Here is a 22,599-nt window from a genome sequence, read left to right on the forward strand (position 1 = left end):
GCCCCCTTCTTCCAAAAAAATCCAGTTTGATTTGAACTGAAACAAGTTTTTTTTTTTTCAGATTAGCAGCCGTGTTAGTCTGTATTCGCAAAAAAGAAAAGGAGTACTTGTGGCACCTTAGAGACCAACACATTTATTTGAGCATAAGCTTTCATGAGCTACAGCTCACTTCATTGGATGCATTCGGTGGAAAATACAGTGGGGAGATTTATATACACACACAGAGAACATGAAACAATGGGTTTTATCATACACACTGTAAGGAGAGTGATCACTTAAGATGAGCTATTACCAGCAGGAAGGGGGGGGGGAAAGGAATTGTTGTTGAATTGAAAAACAAAAACAAAACAAATTGTTTAAAAAAAAATCGACCAAAAATTTTTTTTAAAAAAATTTTTAAAAATTTTGAATTTTCCGTTTGATTCAGCTGTTCCAGGTTTTTCATTTTTTTTTTAAAGTGGCCAAATTTGAAATAAAAAACACCATTTCAAATCAAAAAGCCTAAATGAAGTGTTTCAACTGCTTTAAAAAAAAAAGATTTTTCAGCTGAAATTATTCACCCAATTTCATGAATAGTTTCACGCCCCTTTTGACAAAAAAAATGAATGTTAAAAACATTTCACCCAGCTCTACCCAGAAGTTTAATTACCTACCAATACTATGTACGAACATGATGCTTCGCTGAGTGCATGAAATCACCATTAAGCAGAGCTGCTAGAGCATAGGGAATAACAGACAAGGACCAGCAAAGCCTTCTTTTCTTGCCCACAGTGCAGCTTCCAAACAGCTAAAAATTTGGTCCATTACACCGTGAGAGTAAAGACAGAAGGAATCACTGAGAAAGCAGGTGCACAACTCCTAGCTTAGATGAGCTCATTGCCTGATCATCTGACGCTCCCATCCCACTGAGGAATGTTGGGGACAGGACAGCAAACAGGACACCAGGCTCCTCCTCACCAACAATAAAAGACATTTCATAAAGTTACTGGGGAAGGAAAAGCTACAGTTTAAAGGAAAACCTTTCAAAGACTATTTGACATTTTTTTGTTGTTAAAATATTTTCATCATTCAATATTTAGAAGGAATTTTAAATTTACGTGATTTGTTTATTTATCATAAGGCACCAGAAGTTAAAAATGTATTTGTAAAATGTTTGCTATTTATAGAGGTGTGTAGTTTTTGAGTTGCATTTAAAAGTTGAGAATGTCTATAGTTTGATAGATTCCCCACAATAAAAGTTTGGTGTTTTTAAAGAAAATTGCTAGTATTTGCTATTGAGTTATTAAATGGATAATAATTTGACAAATCAAAATACAATGTTAATGGATTGGTGAAAATATCAATCCTATTTGGATATGCATCACATAGCTACTTATCCCTTTACCAGTAAGAGTTTATTAGAGGAGCACTTCCATTAGTCTACTGATGTATCAGCGTGCCATTACAAAACCATAAGACAGCTTTAAAACTGATGCAACTTGGTCTGAAGCAAATTTTAAAAGAAAAAGCAGCACACACAATGACCCCTAATTTCCATTAATACTCAATGCTATAGCCCCTCTCGACACAGAAAACGTCACACTTTGTAAATAAATTTGTATAAATTTTGTTTAAGAAAAATCACCTTTTAAAAGCTGATTCAGGTCCACAGCATCATGCAAGACCTTTTGATTCTGTCTGCGATCAAACTCAGCATCTAGTGAGAAAGATACAGATGTAAGACTGGGTCTCAATTTTCCATTTTCTAGTCTGCTAGGCTTTACAAATTTTGTATTGTACTTAAATTCCTCAAAATTACCATGCAATTCTTGGCTCACATTTTCTTGTTTTTTTAATTTCAGTTGCTTATCATTTGATGCTGCAAGTTCAAAAGATTGGACAGGACTGATGTCTGGTGTTGATAGAGGTGTTACATCAGTCACTGTATCTTCAGACTCCTCTGTGTATTCACCAAGCTTTGGTTTTACTTCTACCGACTTTATTCCTGGCCTGAATTTTCGTCTTGGAGATAGAAGAGCCAAGTTACATATGCTTCTCTTTGAGGAAGAGTGTGATGAATCTGATATGCAGCTATCAGAATCCATATCTGAACCATCTATATCCGAACTTGAGGAGGAAGAAGAGGAGGAGGATGAGCTAATATTGGTATACTTTTTGCTAACTTTCTTTATGCTAGTGGATTGCTTAGCTGATTTAGGTCTAACCCTTTGGTTTTTGCCATCATCACTACTGTCTTCTTCATCTGTATAATAATCCTCCTCACCTTCTCTAACTATTTTAGGGATCCCAACTGGAATGTTTACACGTATTCTTCTACTTAGCACAGAATTTCTACCAGATGTACTTGCATTTTCTGAACTTAAAGAAACTGACTCTGATGAAACACTCTCACTATGGTAACTGCCACCATTTATGGAATATTCCTTTGGTGTCTCTCTCTTTTTCTCTTCATTTTCCTCCTCAGCATTGTGTTCTTGCATCAGTTTTGTTTCCGATTCAGAGTCTGATTTGGCGATGCGTATACCTCCTTTTTCTATGAGCTCACTATGTTCTTTGCCATTGGCTACGACAGGGTTTTCTTCTTTCTTTGGCTCTTCCTCAAAATCACTATCAAAGAAAGAGTGGTCCACTTCACCCTCTGACACATCTTCATACCGGTCCATCTCAAAAGTTATTGTATAAATTCCAACTTCTGGTCCTGCAGATGTGAAAAGGGGGTTTCAAAATATTAACAAAAAGCAGAGGAAAGTATACTCTTAGTATAATTGTAGGTTATATTATTAATTATATTATACTTCTGTGATATAATTAAATATTTTATGGACCAGGTAAGCTAAATATTTATTTATAATTTTATATGGGCCAGATAATATAGTAAGAGGCAGCAGACTTAAGAGAAATGAGATAAAAAAAAAAGGAGAAGCGGCAGAGAGTTGGAACTAGGACAGCAGACCTTGTGAAGTTAATAAATTAACATAAATTAGGGGCAAAGCTGGGGAAGAAGGGACACTGTACTGCTTTTGGACTCCACCAGGCAGTTTAATGAGGAGACTGGGGGAAACAATCAACCCTGCATAGCTCTTAAGCTGTGCAAGGCAACAGAACCACAGATCGTTAAGAAAGGGAAGCAGAGACATAAACCTTGTAGAATTCCTTATCAGGGGAAACTTCTAAACTTGGCTTGACACTAATGACACTAGGACTGAGAGTACTCCTGCCTCAAGTGCTTTTTGAAGTACGGACATTCCACAGGGCCCATCGTTCCCAGTTCTCTCCCCACTTTTCAACTGCTCTGAAGCTTCAGAGCTTTATAAATCAGGCACCACTACATGAAGAGAAATGGATCACATGTAGCTCAAAAGCACCATACAGCAGCTTAAATAGTAAGAAACCAGGGATTCTATTGAGATCCAAAGCTTCAAAGAGCCAATGAAGCAAAAGGAGACCAAGTGAGTTAGACACCTTGCAAAGTTCCTAAGCACTGCAGGGCAACAGAAGCGGAAGGAAACCTGGGGAGCCATCAACTCTGCAAAGCTCCTGAATTCCTCCAACGGCTGTTGAAGTAGGTACAGGGGAAGCAGGACAAGACATGCTTTTCCCTCCAGCTCCTGCCCTCCTCTTAAAAGTCCAGGGTGGAATTTGAGTTTAGCAGTATTTATCACTTCTTGTGTTGATTGGCTTCAAATATCCTGTAGAATCTGACACCCAGCTCTCAGATGCATTCCTAAAAATAGCCTAAAAGGAAATATACTAAAGCTTTTTTAGCATTACAACAACTTTATTATAAAGTAAATATTAAAAAGAATGAAAAAGGGAAAGTTAAAAAAAATCTACATCTTACATACTTTTTTTTTAAATTAAAAGAAAAACTGGGAAGTATAAAATGTCACATTAGATATTCCCAGAACAATCCTACTTGAATTCAGGGTGGATTAAAACACACACAAAACAACACCCCCGCCCCCAAATGATTTAAAAATAATTTGGATTTTTTTTTAAATTTAAATCAGCATTTTATCCAAAAAATCTTTTTGAAGAAAAAGCACATATCTAAAAGATAGTTTTAATTAAGATAAATTATAGTTCAAAGATCTCTCATCATGGAATAGGGATTATAAATGCTAATTCTATAGTATGAGAAAATATATTCATGTAATGTTTAAGAAAACTTTTCTTAAGGAGTTCCAATAGTTCATGAATTAAGGACCCAATCTTATGGGGGTTCTAGGGGCTTCTATATAGATTATTTAGGTTAATCTTTCTCTCTACCCCCAATGGGACTCAGTGCTCAGTCTAGAAGATACCATCAGAGATGCTTAGCTTTGCAGTTCTCAAACTGTGGTTTTGAGTCTCCAGAGATAACATGCTTATTAACAGCAAAAATGTTTTTAAATTAAAAATAAATATTTAGAGATGAGAAATAACAGACCTCAACCCTACTGTCCCTCTGCAAATTTGTGTACACAGAATCAATCCCTTACCTCTCTCTAAGAGTGCAAAGTTTCAAAAAGTTCAATGAATAGAAGATGGTTGGGGGTGGAATAGCTCTGGACAAGGAGAAGTCTGGAGATAAAATGTGAGAGGGGAGGGACAGGCAGTAGAAACAAAACTGAAACTGTTTGAGCAGCATATTCCAGAAGTCTTGAGGTCTTTCCGAGTGTAGCCTTCATTGATTTGAGATCTGCCATACCATTCTCTCACTAGAAGGGAAAACCTATAATGGCAGCAGGCCGTAAAAGAGATCCAGTTTGGGAATATTTTAATGAAGCTCCTCTACCTGTGGGTATGACAGGCATGCGTGCAAAATGCAAACAGCACAACAAAGAAATGCAAGGCCTGGTTGCCCGCATGAAACAACATCACGAGAAGTGTTCCTTCTCAGGAGGAAGCTGCGTTGAAGAAGATGAAAGGAACATGTCTGAACATACAAGATCTTCAGCTGATAAGAAAGAAGTCTGAAGTAATAAAAAAGTTTAAGGACTGCCAGTCTTCCTTCTGGACTATTCTTGAATTCTCACGCTTGAGCAAAAAATAGAGTTGTTACTCTATGGTACTATCATTTTAGATGCAGTTGTGATAAAAAAAATAATAGCTGAAAGTGACAGCTCTTCCCTTTACAATTTCCCCTTTAAAGTAGTAAACAGTATCAGTGAATGTAATGAGTAATTCTAAATGAGCAGTATGGTAATAATAATTAAATAATCACATTGACTTATTTTGTTTAGGAGAATCCATCCTCAACATACAGGATTCTGAAGACTATCCACCTTCAAGATCACCATCATTTTCTACAGTTTCAGAGTTATCTGCCAATGATAGGGTTTCAGTCACATCATGTATGCCACATAGCCACAGTATATCATCTGTAGCAAAAAAAATCTCCATCATCCAGAAACAACCATAGATAAATTTGTGATAAGAACCAGCAGATTACAAAAAGAGATAATGGATGAAAAAATTGCCCAGTTTGTTTATGTAACAAAACCTTCTTTTCTGTATGATTAAGAACCCACACTTCATTAATATGATTCAGTCATTAAGACCAGGATTCAGTCCACCCAACAGAGCAGATGTCACAGGCAACTTGCTGGATAAAGTGTATGAAAGAGAAATTGAGCAGTGTGCAAAAGGTTTAGAGGGTGAAATTGTTAACCTGAGTACTCATGGGTGGAGCAATGTCCACAATAATCCTGTTGTATGTGCTTGTGTGCCAACAGAATAAGGGAATATCCTCCTTACAGAAACAATTGATACATCAGGAAATGCACACACACCAGAATACTTACAAGAAGTAGGAGTAAAAGCTATAACAAACTGTGAAAGAAAAATTCAAATGTCTAGTACGCAGCTTGGTCACAGACAATGCTGCAAATGTATCCAAGATGAGAAGAAATCATTTAGAAGACAGTGAAGAGAGTCCCAAGCTAATAACATATGGTTGCAGTGCTCATTTGATGCACCTCCTAGCCAAAGACTTCAGTGTTCCAGAAATAAAGGCTAATGTTCTTGAAATTGCAAAATACTTCCATAACAACCACTTTGCAGCAGCTGATCTGAAAAAAGTGGGAGGAACCAAGCTAACTCTCCCACAAGACATGTGATGGAACTCAGTAGTGGACTGTTTGAACACTAGATCAAGAACTGGCCTAATCCGATGACAGTTTGTGAACAAAAAGACGGCACTGTCACTATCAAAGTTCTCAACATTGGTCTTAGGAGAAATGTTGAACACATGCTGAGTACCTTGAAGCCTATTTCTGTAGCCTTGAACAAAATGCAGGGAAATAGCTGTTTTATTGCTGACACTGTTGAAATTTGGAAGGAACTGAGTGAGATCTTAAAAAGAGAAATGTGCAATGACAGTTAAATTACAAGCATTTAAAAACGGAATGGGACAAGCACTATCTCCAGCTCATTTTCTTGCAAATATTCTCAATACTCAGTACTAGGGTCAAATCTTAACTGCTGAAGAAGAGGAGTTGACTATGACATGGACATCCAGCAATCATCCCTCCATAATGCCAACTATAATAAACTTCAGAGCTAAGGCTGAACCATTCAAGAAATATATATGTTTGCTGATGATGTTTTAAAGAAAGTCACACCAGTGAACTGGTGGAAGTCACTTAAGCACTCTGATTCAGAGACTGTTGAAGTAATAATCTCATTTTAACAGCAGTAGCTTCTTCTGCTGGTGTAGAAAGAATATTTTCTTCCTTTGGACTAATTTATTCCAAATTGAGAAATTATTTAGGTCCTGAAAAAGCAAGGAAAGCTTATTTTTCTTTTCCAGATTATGAGCAAACAGGAAAATGAAGGTGAAGACGACTGAGTTTGCGGCAGAAGCCAATATTTAAGTTTCTCATGTTGACCTGGCTGACTGAGTAGATTTAGTTTTTGTTTAAAAAACAATTTTAACAAAGACATACTTAATTTTAAAAAGGTGAATGTTGAACTAAATTCAAAAATTCTTATGCTTGTTAAAATATTATATGTTTGCTGTTGAAGGAATAAAAAAATCCAGAATACATAGCGTTGCTGTTTTAGTTAAATAAAACAATGTAAAATGTCTGTCTCATGATGTTCTCCTCCTAATACAGCATGGCAAAAAAATCTTCCAAATATTAATGATTAACCGATTGAATTGGAGATAGATATTTATGAAGTCATTGCGAGGTGAACTGCTTCATTTACCTTTGGTAAATGAAATAACCAAACAATCATTCATTTTCTGATATAGCTGTAAAACTAAATCAGAAGAGTTTCCAAATAAATCAATTAAAAAATTTATAGCATGTACCTTCTAAAAATGAAACCTACATCTATCTCCGAGTTGTGAAGAGTATGTATTAAGGTTATACCAACCAACAAGAATGCACTTTTATGTAGAAATCCATGATTAAATCGAATCTTCTGGAATAGTGATTTAAATCAAATCCACCCTGCTTGGATTCCTCTTTCTTTAGGTTCAGCTTTCATGAGACCCACAGTTATGGAAGTACCTGTTTTATAGTTGTCATGTGTGGGACATCAGTTTTATTAAGATGATTAATACAACACATATAGTATTATAGTTTAACTATAAATCCTTTACACACACACACGCACACACACACAGACACACACACTTATATATGCTTGACAAATATAGAAGAGGTGTCCTTGTGTCAGTAGTTGCATGACTCTACTTTGTATCTAGATGCAAATGAACCAATAACTGAATGATAGAACAGTGTTCTTGTCTCTATTATCAGACCTCAATATTGTTTGCAACATAGAATTTACTTCTATCTAATATTTTTTAAATTGTCTTATATAACTGGAAGAGTGAAATTCTAGGGATCTCAGTTAAAGTTGGTTTTGGGCAATTTTACACATTTTTTCTTAAATCTATATTACCTTTTCTGATCATTTTCATCCATTAACATTTAAATGTTAACTGTAACATTCTTGCAAGGATAGTTTTTGTAACATTATGTTCTTAGCAACCAAGACTACATTAACAATATTTTAGTGTTACTGGTTATATTCTAACATATGGCCATGCTAGGTCTTCACAGTTGTCACTATGCTGCACAGCAATGGCTAGTCACAACTTCATGGCAACAATGGAGACAGAATTCAAGCATCCAAAATACAGATCTTTTTGAACTACAGAAGAATCATTTGTTAGAAGTCTGTGGCCTCTAAACACACAGTTCAGCAACTTTGATTCTGCCCAGCAGATAACAATGGTAACATTAGCCACTACACTGCAATATTAATATTTTATTCATAACATTACCTCTTCCCCTTTTCAGGCACAGTGCCTTCACTTTGTAATCTTTACATTATTAAAAAACAGATGTGCTGCTTTGGTCAATTTCTCTCAGTGACATTTTTGGTGCTTCACAAACCATTGTTTTAATGGTGAGTATGACATGAAATTAAATGAGTGGAGTTTGATTCTCAGTTGGTACTTTTGTATTTTATTTCCTTGTGCATCTAGGTCACATGACATTTCTTTGAGAAGTGGGACTTGCCAAATTATTTGTAGTCAGGGATTTTTCAGGAGACTAGTACACTACATATATGTGCAAAATCTTTTATTATACCATCTGTAGAAAGTACAGATTTTTACTATTTCAGTTGCTAGAATATGGAATCAACAAATGAGATCATGCAGTCTTAGTAAAAGCTGTCACTGATCCCAAATCCTATGCCTAACTTCTGATTTTAATAACCTTCTTATTTACACATTCAAAGAAAACATGTTTCCTTCTGTATACGCTAACAACTATCCATCTAGGAAATTCTTATCAAGCATCAATTACTTACCGAAGCCCCTGTCTTTTCAACACTTACACATATGCTTACCTTTATTAAAATAAGTAGCTCCACTGAAGTCAACAGTAAATTATGAACATAAGTTTTTGCAGGACTGGGACTCTATGGAATATCCTCAATACACTAACAACAACTGTAGGTATCCACTACCAGCTCCCAAGTTCATTATTAATTATTTGTATTATCACAGCACCTAGTGCCCCAGTCATGGACCAGGACTCCACTGTGCTAGGCAATATATAGTGTCTTTAAAGAATGAGGACCAAAACCTTGTCCACCCTAAAGATTTCTAAAAAAAAGTCATAATACAAACTGCATAAATGTCAGGTTTGTTTAAAAAAAATAAATAAGAGCTGCTGCCCACACTACCCCTCTGGAGATCAGTTTGGAGATAGGTTGTAATAATAGGCCCTCTGGACATCACTGTAATATAAATATCCAATAATAAGACAAAGGTAAGATCCCCCACAAAAAAAAAAAAGAATTTAGGTTGAAGGCACGTATTAGTGGTTTAAATAGATGTTACGTTTCAATGTTAAGTTTAAAACAAAGTTAGAAACCCAAAGTGTATAAAGTATGGAAGTACACAGTTAAAGCATCTAGACTAAGTTAACCACTCCCAGGAGCTGTCCTCCTACCATTTCATTTCTTTGCACATGGAGCATTGAAGCAAACGTGCATCCCCAATACCAATGTGATTATTTAGCACCACACAAACTTTCCATCTTTTGTTACAAGTGCTCCAATTTCATGATTGGGACATATGGTATTTGTATATGTAGAGTTATTTAAGTTAAACCCCAATGTGGACACAAGAACAAATGGATATAAACTGGCCATCAACAAATTTAGGCTTGAAATTAGATGAAGGTTTCTAGCCATCAGAGGAGTGAAGTTCTGGAACAGCCTTCCAAGGGGAGCAGTGGGGGGCAAAAAAACCTAACTGGCTTCAACACTGAGCTTGATAAGTTTATGGAGGGGGATGGCATGATGGGATTGCCTTCAATGATATGTAGCCAATCTGCGACTGCTAGCAGCAAATATCTCCAATGGCTAGTGATGGGACACTAGATGGGGTGGGCTCTGAGTTACTACAGAGAATTATTTCCCAAGTGTCTGACTGGTTGGTCTTGCTCACATGCTCAGGATCTAACTGAACACCATATTGGGGGTTGGAAAGGAATTTTCCCCCAGGTCATATTGGCAGAGACCCTGAGAGCTTCCTCTGTAGCATTGGGCACAGGTCACTTGCAGGTTTAAACTAGTGTAAAATGGTGGATTCTCTGTACCTTGAAGTCTTTAAATCATTATTTGAGGACTTCAGTAAATCAGCCAGAGGTTAGGGGTGGGTGAGGTTCTGTGGCCTGAAATGTGCAGGTCAGACTAGATGATCTTGACGGTCCCTTCTGACTTTAAAGTCTATGAGTACAAGGAAACATGCTAACTTTTTCTCTAATGGACACTTGAAATAAATTACCAGCACCTGGAATGATGATGTCTCATACTGTGAAGTGTCATGCACCTCTTGTAATGTACTGAGTGCTCTCAGCACTTCTTAATATTTGGGACTTTAAACAGAGTTGGGAATGAGTCCCTTCAGTGTGCTGCTTATCATATCAGGTTTCAGAGTAGCAGCCGTGTTAGTCTGTATTCGCAAAAAGAAAAGGAGTACTTGTGGCACCTTAGAGACTAACAAATTTATTTGAGCATAAGCTTTCGTGAGCTACAGCTCACTTCATCGGATGCATCTGATGAAGTGAGCTGTAGCTCACGAAAGCTTATGCTCAAATAAATTTGCTAGTCTCTAAGGTGCCACAAGTACTCCTTTTCTTTTTGTCATATCAGGAATCTGTAAAATTGTTTTAAGTCTATTATGCATCACCATGAAGGCCACAAAGCAGCATAGCTACAATATAAGATTAAAAGTATTCTAGTTTTTATGGTCCTTATTAAAAAAAGAATGGATAAGGTAGTATAACTTTCCTATTTACTCAGGTCACTGCTACGGAAAAAAGAGTAAATACTGTGTTCAAAAGCTTGGTTGGTTTCTTATAAGTTTAAGCTTAACTCAGAATTTCTACTGAATTTGGTGGGGCAGTGAGTGCGGTTATTAAACTAAACCAATGTTCTTGAAGAATAATACACACAAGCCACTGAACTGTGCCTATAATATCAATAGAGATTTTGTGTGGGAATCTTCTTAGTTCTTTAAATAGAACTAACATGAGACTAGGAAGCAAAAGGGGCCTTTGAAAGATGGGGGCATATGGAATGCTGGGAAAATTACTTTGCTAATACACAGCTCAAGGTACTTTAGGAGGGAAACCAATCTCCTACAGACCTTAGGTCTTGTACACAAAAGAGTATGGCTTTGCCTGTGTAAGTGAATCAAGGTGAGCTAGGTTAGTTAGTTCATTTATCAGGCCAAAGCCTCCTCCAAGCTTTAGAGAAACTGTTGTTTCCTACTGACACAGAAGCCCCACAGCTGAGTCCCCTGTTCTTTGCAAACAACTCTCACCACATCAGATCTCTCAAACTCACTACACCAAACATGTCCTCCAGGATATTTATCCATATAGAGAAATATGTAAAGTATTTACAGAAAGCTTGTAACTTGTCAAAATTCATAATCATTGCAGGTAATATTTAAGGAATTATAGTGAAAGAATGCTTTATGGACTTGGAATAAAAGTTAGTCACCTGGGGCTAATGTGTCTCAGTGATGGCCCACTTGGGTAGTGAGGGAGTTATCATCTTAGCCAGTGACATAATGCAAGGCTCAATTGTGTGGCCTTGCACAATACCAGGACTTCCAATGGAAAACAATCAGAGGCAACCGCAAACAATCAAAACCACTTGAAGGTAAAAAAGAAACTTAGGGCTAAATGCTGTCTTGCTATAGTCTGTGAATAGGGGGAAAAAGGCTGTTTTCAGTATAACACAGAGGAGTGAAAAGCACACTGGATCCATTTCCTCAGGAAACCCCTTGTGGTGTGGGGATGTTTTCATGAACATTTGGATCTTGGTTCCGATGAAACCAGTCTGCTCTGCAACACACTGCACTTTGGGGGGGGGGGGGACCTACTTTATTGGATAGGAAAGGTAACTATTAAGTTTAGACCAAGGTTTGCATTTGGATTGTTTTGTATTGTTACCACTTGTTTCCACCACTCCCTCTTGTTTCTGCTTTAATCTTCATTATTTCTTAAATAAGCCTACTTTTGTTTTATTGTTAGGGCTCATAACTGCTGTGCGGTTTATAGGAGTGGTGATTTAGGGTAACACCGATAAAGTGGGGTACACTGCACCTTTGGAAGCAGAGGATTTGGATTTTCTGTGAGTAGTCAGTGTCAGCAGCTAGATATCACAGGGGACTCAGGTGCATCAATTGTTAACCTGCAAGGTGAATACAGGGCTGGTATAATCCCAAGGAGAGTGCTTGAATGGCTAAAAGGACGGCAGAATTAGGTTGCTGATACCCAATCAAGCACAGGCAAGACTCCCTCATACTGGAGGCATGGGGTTACAATGTGATTCTCAGTCCTGGGTGCCCCAAGAAAAGTCACAGGCTTCCCTCATCCCCACTGTGTGGACTTTCAGAAGCTTGTGAAACCCCTCCTCCCACACAGCCCTGGAGACCAAGCACCATCACCTCTACATGTCTTAGAAGACTCTGTGGGAAACTTCTGAATGCTCTTCCCGTTAAGCCTTAGATGGGATTAGATGGCAACCCTTCCCCAACCTTCTCTAGATCTGTCAATCTTTTAATGAATCAAATAGGCTCAGAAGACTAAAAAAAGCATACTAAGACTCATGGGACGGAGAGTGTCAGGATGAACCTCCTAAAACTCATGAATGAGGGGGCAATGAGCCATCTAAAATTCACTGAGGGTTCTGCATGCCTCAGGAAATACACAACAAAGGAGAGGATTGGCCCTTTTTATCCCACAAATGATCTCTTCAGTCCCCATACCTGCAGGTTTTGTAAGGTCCGTAGCGAGGGAACTCTACTCCTGGAGACCTTAGGATGTGTGTGGAAGCGCACATGTGAAGAGAGAAAAGGAAATGGGGTTCTCGGGGGCTGGGGCAGGCAGCAGTGCAGGAAAACATTCCAACAGCTGAATCCAAATAACTGAAGTTTATTTCCTAGTCTCCATTCTGAAGCTAACATCTAGCACGTAAACATTACAAGCATTTTCTACCTATAACAATCATTTCAGTGCATCTTACCTTACAAGCAGCATGTCTGATTAATTTTATTTTTGGTGGAAAGTGCCCCTTTCACGATTGACAACTCTTCCTAGTTATTGATTAGCATGTTAAGGCTTTTCTGCAGGAAAAGGGATTAGTTTCTCATGACAGCATAAGTCTGCACCAGTTGTATGACATCCTATCTATGCATCAGAACAGACCACAGAGACTGAAAATAAATAGCCTAAACAGATTTCTCTGTTTTTTTACTCCATAACAAAATACTTCTCTTGCTGAGTAGAATGCTCTCATGGATAAATACATCTGACACTTTATGGAACTATTTATATATCTTTCTATCCATCATTATCCAAATAAGAACTCTGTACATGTCATAAGAGTGACTAAATTACAGTCTTCTTAAAAAAAATAAATGTAATAAATACAGATGCATATTTACCTTCTATAAATGGATGTATTCATCTTGCAAATGTTTACCTAGGGCTTGGCTACACTTGTGAGTTACAGCGCAATAAAGCTGCCCAGAACGCTGTACCTCACTCCCCATCCACACAGGCAAGCACGTACAGCGCTGTGTCTCCACGGCTACAGTGCTGCTGGTACTCCACCTTCCCCAGAGGAATAAAGTTTGTTGCGCCGCCACTAGTGCGCCAGCGTGGCCACCCAATGCGCTGACTGGCCTCCAGAAGTATTCGGAAGTATCCCACAATGCCTGTTCTAGCCACTCTGGTCATCAGTTCGAACTCTACTGCCCTGGCCTCAGGTGACCAACCGTCAGACCCGCCCTTTAAATTCTCTGGGAATTTTGAAAATCACCTTCCCGTTTGCTCAGCCAGGCATGGAGTGCTCTCAGCAAATCTTTCCAGGTGACCATGACTCCACGCACCAGGCAAGCCCCAGTATGGAGCAACGGAAAGTTGTTTGGGGCGAGGAAGCTGTCCAGTCCTAGCTGCACTCCAGCTATAGGAATTACGATACCTTCGGGCAGCTATCAAGGGGCATGAGGGAAAGAGGCCATGACTGGGACGCACTGCGGTGCAGGATTAAAGTGAAGGAGCTGTGGAGTGCCTACCACAAAGCCCGTGAGGCAAACGGCTGCTCGGGTACTCCCCCCCCCGTGACCTTCCGATTCTACAAAGAGCTGGATGCGATACTTGGGGGTGACCCCACCTCCACTCCGAGCACCACCATGGACACTTCAGAGCAGGAGCAGGAGCAGGAGGAGGAGAAGGAGGAAAGCAGGAGTGACGGTGCTAGGGCGGGGGGAGAAACCCTAGAATACCTGGAGGCATACAGCCAGGAGCTCTTCTCAAGCCAGGAGGAAGGTAGCCAGTCACAGAAGCTGGTACTTGGTGGAGGACAAACAGAAGAGCAGGTGCCCGGTAAGCAGCTTTTTTTCGGGAAGGAATTTTTTCAGTGCGGACTCTTTGGGTATGGAGGGTTAGGGCTGCATGCATGCCTAGATGCGGAATAGTGCATTGATTCTCTATCATATTGCGGTAATCGGCTTCGGTAATCTCTCCATAAGTCTCATCCAGAACGTGGGCAATGTGATTGCGCAGGTTTATTGGGAGAGCCACCTTGGTGCTTGTCCCAGTTAGGCTAACATGTACGTGCCACTGTGCCGTGAGGGGCGGGGGGACCATTGCTGCACACAGGCAAGCTGCATATGGGCCAGGGCGGAAGCTGAATTGCAGTAAAAGACCTTCCCTTGCTTCCCAGATCACCCTCAGCAGCGAGATATCTTCCAGGACGGACTCCTGTGGAAAATGTTGGGACAGTGTTCAGTATAGGGGTTCCCTGCAGCTGTTGGCTCTCCCCAAGGCACAGAAACCCAGAGGACAGTACAGCCGTGAAACAATCAGTCCCCCTTGACCCTGTGCTTACTCACCATTTTGGGGCTCCCATGGGATATGTGCGCTCTCTTTGGGATGGGAAAATTATGCTATTGTGTAGACTGTGTGTGCCCTCCTTAAGTTTGGGGGAATCATTACTCTGTCTAGTATAAACAATGCTGCCTCTGTTAAGTGTTGCATTTTGCCTTTACAGATGCAACCTGCAGATCTCAACAGTCCGTGTTATGACCAGCTGAGTGACTGCAAAGACTCGGGAAGAGGCCACGAAAAAGCCAAGAAGACACGCTGCAAGAAGTGATGCAGCAATCTCTTAAAGAGAATCAAAAAGCGCAGGAGTGGAGGGAGAGCGAAAGCAGGATCTGCCAGGAAAACGCAGTGCACCGCCAGCAAAGCATGGAACTCTGGCAGCAAAGCACGGATCAGCTGACAAGCATCATGGAGTGCCAAGCGGACTCTATCCTGGCGCTCGTAGCCATGCAGGCAGAGCACTATCGCACCCGCACCCTCCCCCCCCAGCCATTGTCCCAAAACTCTTTCCCTTGTGCCCCCAGGTCACCTCCAACCCACTTTCCCCAACATCTGTGTTCTTATCGCCAGCAGTTGCCTCCAACACCTGTCGCTTCACCACCCAGCCCTGAAAACTACGACCCTTACCCATTGCACTCAACCCCCATCCTGAATTATAGCCATCCTGAAGTGCAGCACTCATTGCACAGCACTCCAGACAGGAAGGCTGAATATGAGAGCAGGACATACACAAATCTATGATTGAACCGTTCCCTACCCCACCTCCTTGCCCTTTGTTTCCCAAGCAATTGTGTTTCTTTTCAATAAATGAATTTTCTTTTCAATAAATAGATTTTTTGGCTTTGAAAACATTCTTTATTATTGCATAAAGTAAAAGATACCCTTAGCCCAGGAAAGAAACAGGCACTGCAAGTCAGCTTAGCAAACACAGATTCTTACTAACATGGGAACCACTGCACTTCACTCTCATGCAGGGCACCAGACATTACTGGTGGTTTTCAGCCTCAAATTGTTCCCTCAAGGCATCCCTAATCCTTGCAGCCCCACGCTGGACCCCTCTAATAGCCCTGCTCTCTGGCTGTGCAAATTCAGCCTCCACGTGTTGAACCTCAGAGGTCCATGTCTGAGTGAAGATTTCACCCCTCCCTTCACAAATATTATGGAGGGTACAGCACATGGATATAACCGCAAGGGTGCTGTGTTCGGCCAAGTCCAGATTCCCATACAGAGATCACCAATGGCCCTTTAAACGGCCAAAAGCACGCTCCACAGTCATTTGGCACCGGCTCAGCCTGTAGTTGAACCATTCCTTGCTGCTGTCAAGGCTCCCTGTGTAGGGTTTCATGAGCCATGGCATTAACACATAAGTGGGGTCTCCAAGGATCACAATGGGCATTTCGACTTCCCCTACTGTGATCTTCCTCTCTGGGAAAAAAGTCCTGGCCTGCAGCTTCCTGAACAGGCCAGTGTTCCGAAAGATGCGTACATCATGCACCTTTCCGGGCTAGCCTGCGTTAATGTCAATGAAACACTCACGGTGATCCACAAGTGCCTAGAGAACTACAGAGAAATATCTATTCTGATTAACATACTCGGAGGATAGGTGGGGTGGTGCCAGAATAGGAATATGCGTCCCATCTATCGCCCCTCCACAGTTAGGGAAATCCATTTGTGCAAAGCAATCCACAATGTCCTGCACATTACCCAGAGTCACGGTTCTTCTGAGCAGGATGCGATTAATGGCCATGCAAACTTGCATCAACATGAGTCCAACAGTCGACTTTCCCACTCCAAACTGGTTCGCGACCCATTGGTAGCTGTTTGGAGTTGCCAGCGTCCAGATTGCAATAGCCACCTGCTTCTCCACCGTCAGGGCAACTCTCAATCTTGTGTCCTTGCGCCGCAGGGTGGGGGCGAGCTCCTCACACAGTCCCATGAAAGTGGCTTTTCTCATCTGCAGCCACTGCTCGTCATCCCAGACTTGCATGACGATGTGATCCCACCATTCAGTGCTTGTTTCCTGAGCCCAAAAGTGGCGTTGCACAGTGCTGAGCATGTCCATGAATGCCTCAAGCAATCTCGTGTCGTACCCATTACGCGACTCGATATCATCATCGGACTCCTCACTGTCACTTTGGATCTTAAGGAATAGCTCGACTGCCAAATGTGACATGCTGGCGAGACTCGTCAGCATACTCCTGAGCAGTTCGGGCTCCATCTCCCACAGACCAAAACGGAACACAGATCGCGCGGCACAGAAACCGTTGAAAGATTGCACCAAATGTGGACGGAAACACAGGAACTGCTAGGATGCGAAGCGATGCATTACGGGGCGTTGGGACAGGACCCAGAATGCCCCACACTCTCTTCCCACAACCTACGACACCAATGCCGCTGCAAGTGCCACAAATGTGGCCACGACAGTGCGCTGGCAGCTGCCAGTGTGGACAGACTCCAGTGCTTTCCCTACTCAGCTGTACGAAGGCGGGTTTAACTCACAGTGCTGTACATCTGCAAGTGTAGCCAACCCTAGTTAATGTTGTGATGTGGATTGTCTGACACAAAGGACTAACAGTTCTGTGATTAGCCCTTTACATGTTACCATTAAGCCAGTTTCAGCAAACCTCTGGATATAAACTGGCCATCGGGAAGTTTAGACTTGGAAATTAGACAAAGGTTTCTAACCATCAGAGGAGTGAAGTTCTGGAATAGCCTTCCAAGGGAAGCAGTCGGGGCAAAAGACCTATCTGGCTTCAAGATTAAACTTGATAAGTTTATGGAGGAGATGGTATGATGGGATAACATGATTTTGGCAAATAACTGATCTTTAACTATTCATGGTAAATAGGCCTGATGGCCTGTGATGGGATGTTAGATGGGGTGGGATCTGAGTTACTACAGAGAATTCTTTCCTGGGTATCTGGCTGGTGAACCTTGACCACATGCTCAGGGTTCAGCTGATTGCCATATTTGGGGTCGGGAAGGCATTTTCTCAAGGGCAGATTGGAAGAGGTCCTGGGGGTTTTTCGCCTTCCTCTGTAGCATGGGAAACAGATCACTTGCTGGAGGATTCTCAGCACCTTGAAGTCTTTAAACCATGATTTTAGGACTTCAATAGCTCAGACATAGGTGAGAGGTTTATTGCAGGAGTGGGTGGGTGAGATTCTGTGGCCTGCATTGTGCAGGAGGTCAGACTAGATGATCATAATGGTCCCTTCTGACCTTAATGTCTATGAGCACCATACTGAAGAGGAAAACTTCTAGCAAGGCTTACGTGCTATTATGCAACATGCCATAAAACAGTTGTTATTATGTGGATGCAAATCATGTTGACCATATTTAAACCATAATTGCTTCCTTAACAGGCTTTGAGACTGTATAGACAATACTTCATATGTGTGGTATGCACTGCTATATATTATGTAATATCCCTTGAGATGTCCAACAATGTGTATCTAAGATCACAATTTATATTCTTTTTCTTTATTTTGTTTGGTTCAGAAAGAGTATACATACTTTCAGTGTATACAAAGTTTGAGCAAGTTGCACCTTACTTAAAGGGGTTTAAGATCCCACACAAACTTGAGTAGTTAAGTTGTCATGCAGATTTGTATTACTACTGATAACAGCAAAGATAGAATTATGTAAAACAAAGGGCTAGAATTGTTTAATTCCAAGGAAGTCACAGGAAGACACTTAAGAAAGGTTGGCCAAACGTATAACATTATTGAGATTGTATAATTCACCAGGAGTAAGTCATTCATAAGTATTATGCTACAACTGTGTTCTAGTTTGCTGAGTTAAGACATTTTTGCCAAATGTATAATACTTAGACCCAATGACCAAGCTCCATTACATATAAGCAGTTTACAAAGTATTTTACTAAGTGCTATTAAAATGTCACTCTTCTGTATTTCCTATCCCATCACTCCCATCTCTTTTTCTAGCCCAATTAATTCCGCAATACTGCAATCCAGTGGTTGACACAAAACAATCCACCATCACACAAGCAATCCTGTTACGGACATTAAATTGAGATACCACTAAATGAATAAGGTATTTGGAAGACCCATTATTTAAAGGAAAGGGCTCTGATTTCCATACAAATACCTTGCTGATCAACACAGATGGGGAGGGGGAGACACAGAAAGTTGGTTAATATGGATATTTAATTGAAACATGATTTAATTCAGATTTTCAAGGCAAGCAGAAACTCTCCAAATATAGCTCAACCAACCTCCACACTAAACAGACACCTACATACGTGTCACTCAGGCAGGGACTCAAGAAGCAAACCAGTAAAATCCTTGTGGAGGGTGGAGGGGAAAGCAACCTCACTAAAATATAATGCAAAATATATAAATTAAAATCTCCCATTTTCCAAGGCTTGCTAATTACACGGTGCCTTTGCCTGTAGGGCTACTGCCCACTCGGGGGTGCTGGAGGAAAGCACAGCCTGCAGCTATGGTTCGCCCCTGGCAGGGCACGCACGCCGGGAGGAACGGCCTGTGTGCATGTGGCCGAGGACAGGTGGGAGGAGGAGGAGGAGGAGGAGGCTGGGACCCGGGCAGAGGCGGAGCGCAGACAGGCGTGGGCCCCCGGGGAAAACTCGCGGGGGCTCTAGCCGCGCGCATCGGCGAGGATGCTCAGGGGAAGGGGGGGCGCACAGGCGGCAGGTTCACCATCCCCACCGCCGCTAGGGCCGCCCCCTTTCCGGGCCGGCCGGCCCCGCCGCCTCCGGGAGCTGACGCCAGGGTGCCCCGGGCAGGGGCTACGCTCCCATCGCCCTTACCCCGGGGCTGAGCTTTGCTGTGGGCACAGCAGGAACCGCCAGTAGCGCCGGGCGGACGGTGCCCAGCAGCCTCCTCCCCCGGCCCGGGCCCCGCGGGCGGAAACTCACGGAGATGGCTGCGCTGCAGCAGCTCGCCTCTAGGCCCCGCGCCTTTCGCCCAGGCGCCAGCAACAAGCCCGGCCCCTGCGTCGCCGGGGCGGGGTTGAAGCTCCCGCTCTCTGGGCGCCAGGGGGCGGCCTGGAGCCCCCTTACCGCTCCCTCGGGGGTGGGGAGAGCGAGGACCACGAGGGCAGAGCAGCTCCGCCCTTGGCAACGCGCCTTATCAACGCGCCGCCGAGCCGGGCCCCGGGCGCCCTGCCGGGGGAAGGGGCCCGGCCCGGCCCGGCCCGGCCCGGCCGACGGAGGCGCTCGCGGGGACTGGCGCGCTGTAAACACTGCGTGGCCGTAGTGCGGGACCAGAGGGGGCGATACGGCCTGTGCGCCAGGCACCCCAGCCCGATGGGAGGCGGCTTAGGACGAAGGGAATCCGAGTCTTTTAGGACAGTCATTTTGCTTGGCCTTTGTCTTTCTAGCCAACTAAATATTGGGGGCTGGTCGCCAGGGCCGGATTAACTTTCTGTGGAGCATGGCGCAGGGGACCGACCCCTGGAGCGAGGGGCCGCCCAGGGCCAGGGGGGCCCCGCTCCGCCCAGCCAAGTGCGAGGGCAGTAGTTTCAAACCGGCAGTTGTCAGACGCACAATGGCCCCCCCCCTCCCCCCGTGCTGCCAGCACGTCCCTTCCCCGGCGGGTAGGGTTGCCAACGTCCTCATAGCGCAAAATGGAGCACCCTAGCCCCGCCCCTTCCCCGAGGCCCCGCCCACTGCCCCGCCCACTGCATTCCTCCTCCCTCTGTAGTTCGCTCTCCCCACCCTCACTCACTTTCACTGGGCTGGCCAGGGGGTTGGGGTTGGGACGTGGAAGAGGATGAGGGCTCTGGAGTGGGGCTGGGTATCAGGAGTTGGGGATACAGGAGGGGGCTGCAGGATGGGGATGAGGGATTTGGAGTGCAGGAGGGGGCTGCGGTTTGAGGTGCAGGAGGGGATGAGGGCTCTGGGATGGAGCCGAGGATGAGGGGTTCAGGATCTGGGAAGGGCTCTGGGCTGGGGCAAGGTGTTAGGGTGCAAGGGGGTTGAGGGCTCTGGGCTGGGATGCAGGCTTTGGGGTGGGGCTGGGGATGAGGGGTTTGGGGTACAGGAGGGAGCTCCAGGTAGGGGGGGGGCTCCGGGCTGGGGCAGGGAGTTGGGGCTCAGGCCACAGGCTTACTTTGGGTGGCTCTGGGTCAGCGACACAACTGCCTGTCCTGGCTCCGTGCTGTGCCTGGAGGTCAACAGGTCCAGCGCCTGGGGGGGGGGCAGAAGTTTCCATATGCTGTTATTGCCCACAAGCAATTGCCCCCCCTTCCCCACCTCTCATTGGCCAGGAACAACTCCAGTGCTTGGGGCAGGTGCAGCGTGCGGAGCCCCATGGCCCCCCCACCTAGGAGCCAGATCTGCTGGCTGCTTCCAGGGCGCAGTGCGGTACCAGGACAGGTAGGGATTAGCCTGCCTTAGCCCTGCAGCATTGCTGACCGGACTTTTAACAGCCCGGCCTGCGGTGCTGACCGGAGTCGCCATGATTCCTTTTGACCGGGTGTTTCCTGTCTTCATTGAGTCTCTTTCTGTTAGTGCATTGTACCATAAATTCACAGCTGATCTCACCCTTCTTCACAGTATTTTAAAATCATAGAAAGGTAGGACTGCACCCAAGGCAGGACTAAGTATTATCTAGACCATCCCTGACAGGTGTTTATTCACAGACTCCGGCTTCCTCCAGGCCCCAGGGGTACTTAATCCCAGGCTCTTCCCCAGGCCCCTCCCCACTCCTTTCCCCCCAAGACGCCACCCCTGCCCGACCTCTTCCTGCCCCACTCTGCCTAGGCCCCGCCCCCACCCCTTCTCCCAAGCCCCCGCCCCCACTGCACCCCACCTTACCTCTTCCTGCCCAGTTCTGCCCTCCCCTCCCAGTGTACCCTGTCCCCGCACCTCCTCCTCAAGCTGATGCTGGTGAGCGGGAGGTGCTGGGAAGGAGGGGGAAGAGTTGATCAGCAGGGCAGCCAGCTGACAGGAGGCACTGGGGGGGGGAAGAGAGTGAGCTGGCTGCCAGCGTGTGCTTAGCACTCATTAATTTTTTTCCGTGGGTGCTCCAGGGGTGGAGCACCCACAGGGTCAGCTCCTGTGTGTTTATCTAACCTGTTCTTAAAAACCTACAACAGAGATTCCACAGCCTCCCTAAATTTACTCCAATGTTTAACTATCTTGATGGTTCCTAAATTTTTCCTAATGTCCAACCTAAACTGCCCTTGCTGCAATTTAAGCATGTGCATGTTTGTAACATCAGGGCTTAGATTATAAACCCTTTAGGGCAGGGATTGCCTTTTACTTTGTGTGTAACCTTTTAAAAAAACATTATTAGTGATATAGTTATGTTTTGTTTTATAACCTTATGATGATTAATGGTGTGACAATAAGGAGGCTAGAGGCTATGTATTTTGTATTATAATCCTGTTTATTGTACAGTGCCCAAAGTGTGCTTGGTGGTTCAGACCTGTATGAAGTCAAGGTCCCTGCACTGAGTTTACAGACTAAGACCCCAATTCTGCAGTGAGATGGTCCAGGCTGGACTCCTGTGTCCTCGGTGGGGCCCTGCTGACAGATCCATTTGCAGATTAGGGCGTTAAGTGCCAAATGACGGCAGTAGTTCTACAGATGCAAATCTGGAGTAACCCTACTGATTTCAGTGGATTTATACTAGTATAAATGAGATCAAAATAGAAAACAATTATGACTGGGCAGAAATATTTTTCTTTT

At 43.5% G+C, this 22,599-nt stretch overlaps 1 protein-coding gene across 2 annotated transcripts in view; it reads right to left on the reverse strand.

Moving 5' to 3' along the window:
* CFAP97 (cilia and flagella associated protein 97) overlaps nucleotides 1–20,045 on the reverse strand; it is a 54,993-nt gene extending 34,948 nt beyond the window's left edge. The window contains exons 1-3 of one of the 2 annotated variants that reach the window (XM_038400787.2): nucleotides 19,822–20,045; nucleotides 1,799–2,698; nucleotides 1,625–1,696 (exon numbers count right to left, since the gene is read on the reverse strand). In XM_038400787.2, the coding sequence (XP_038256715.1) occupies nucleotides 1,625–1,696; nucleotides 1,799–2,663 (937 nt within the window). In that variant the 5' untranslated portion in view covers nucleotides 2,664–2,698; nucleotides 19,822–20,045. Of the gene's footprint in view, nucleotides 1–1,624; nucleotides 1,697–1,798; nucleotides 2,699–19,713 lie in introns of both variants that reach the window. The other variant, XM_038400789.2, reaches the window with a different exon arrangement.
* Nucleotides 20,046–22,599: the final 2,554 nt, after the last annotated feature.

The sequence above is a fragment of the Dermochelys coriacea genome, chromosome 4 (assembly GCF_009764565.3).
Source record: "Dermochelys coriacea isolate rDerCor1 chromosome 4, rDerCor1.pri.v4, whole genome shotgun sequence".
Lineage (NCBI taxonomy): Eukaryota > Metazoa > Chordata > Testudines > Dermochelyidae > Dermochelys > Dermochelys coriacea.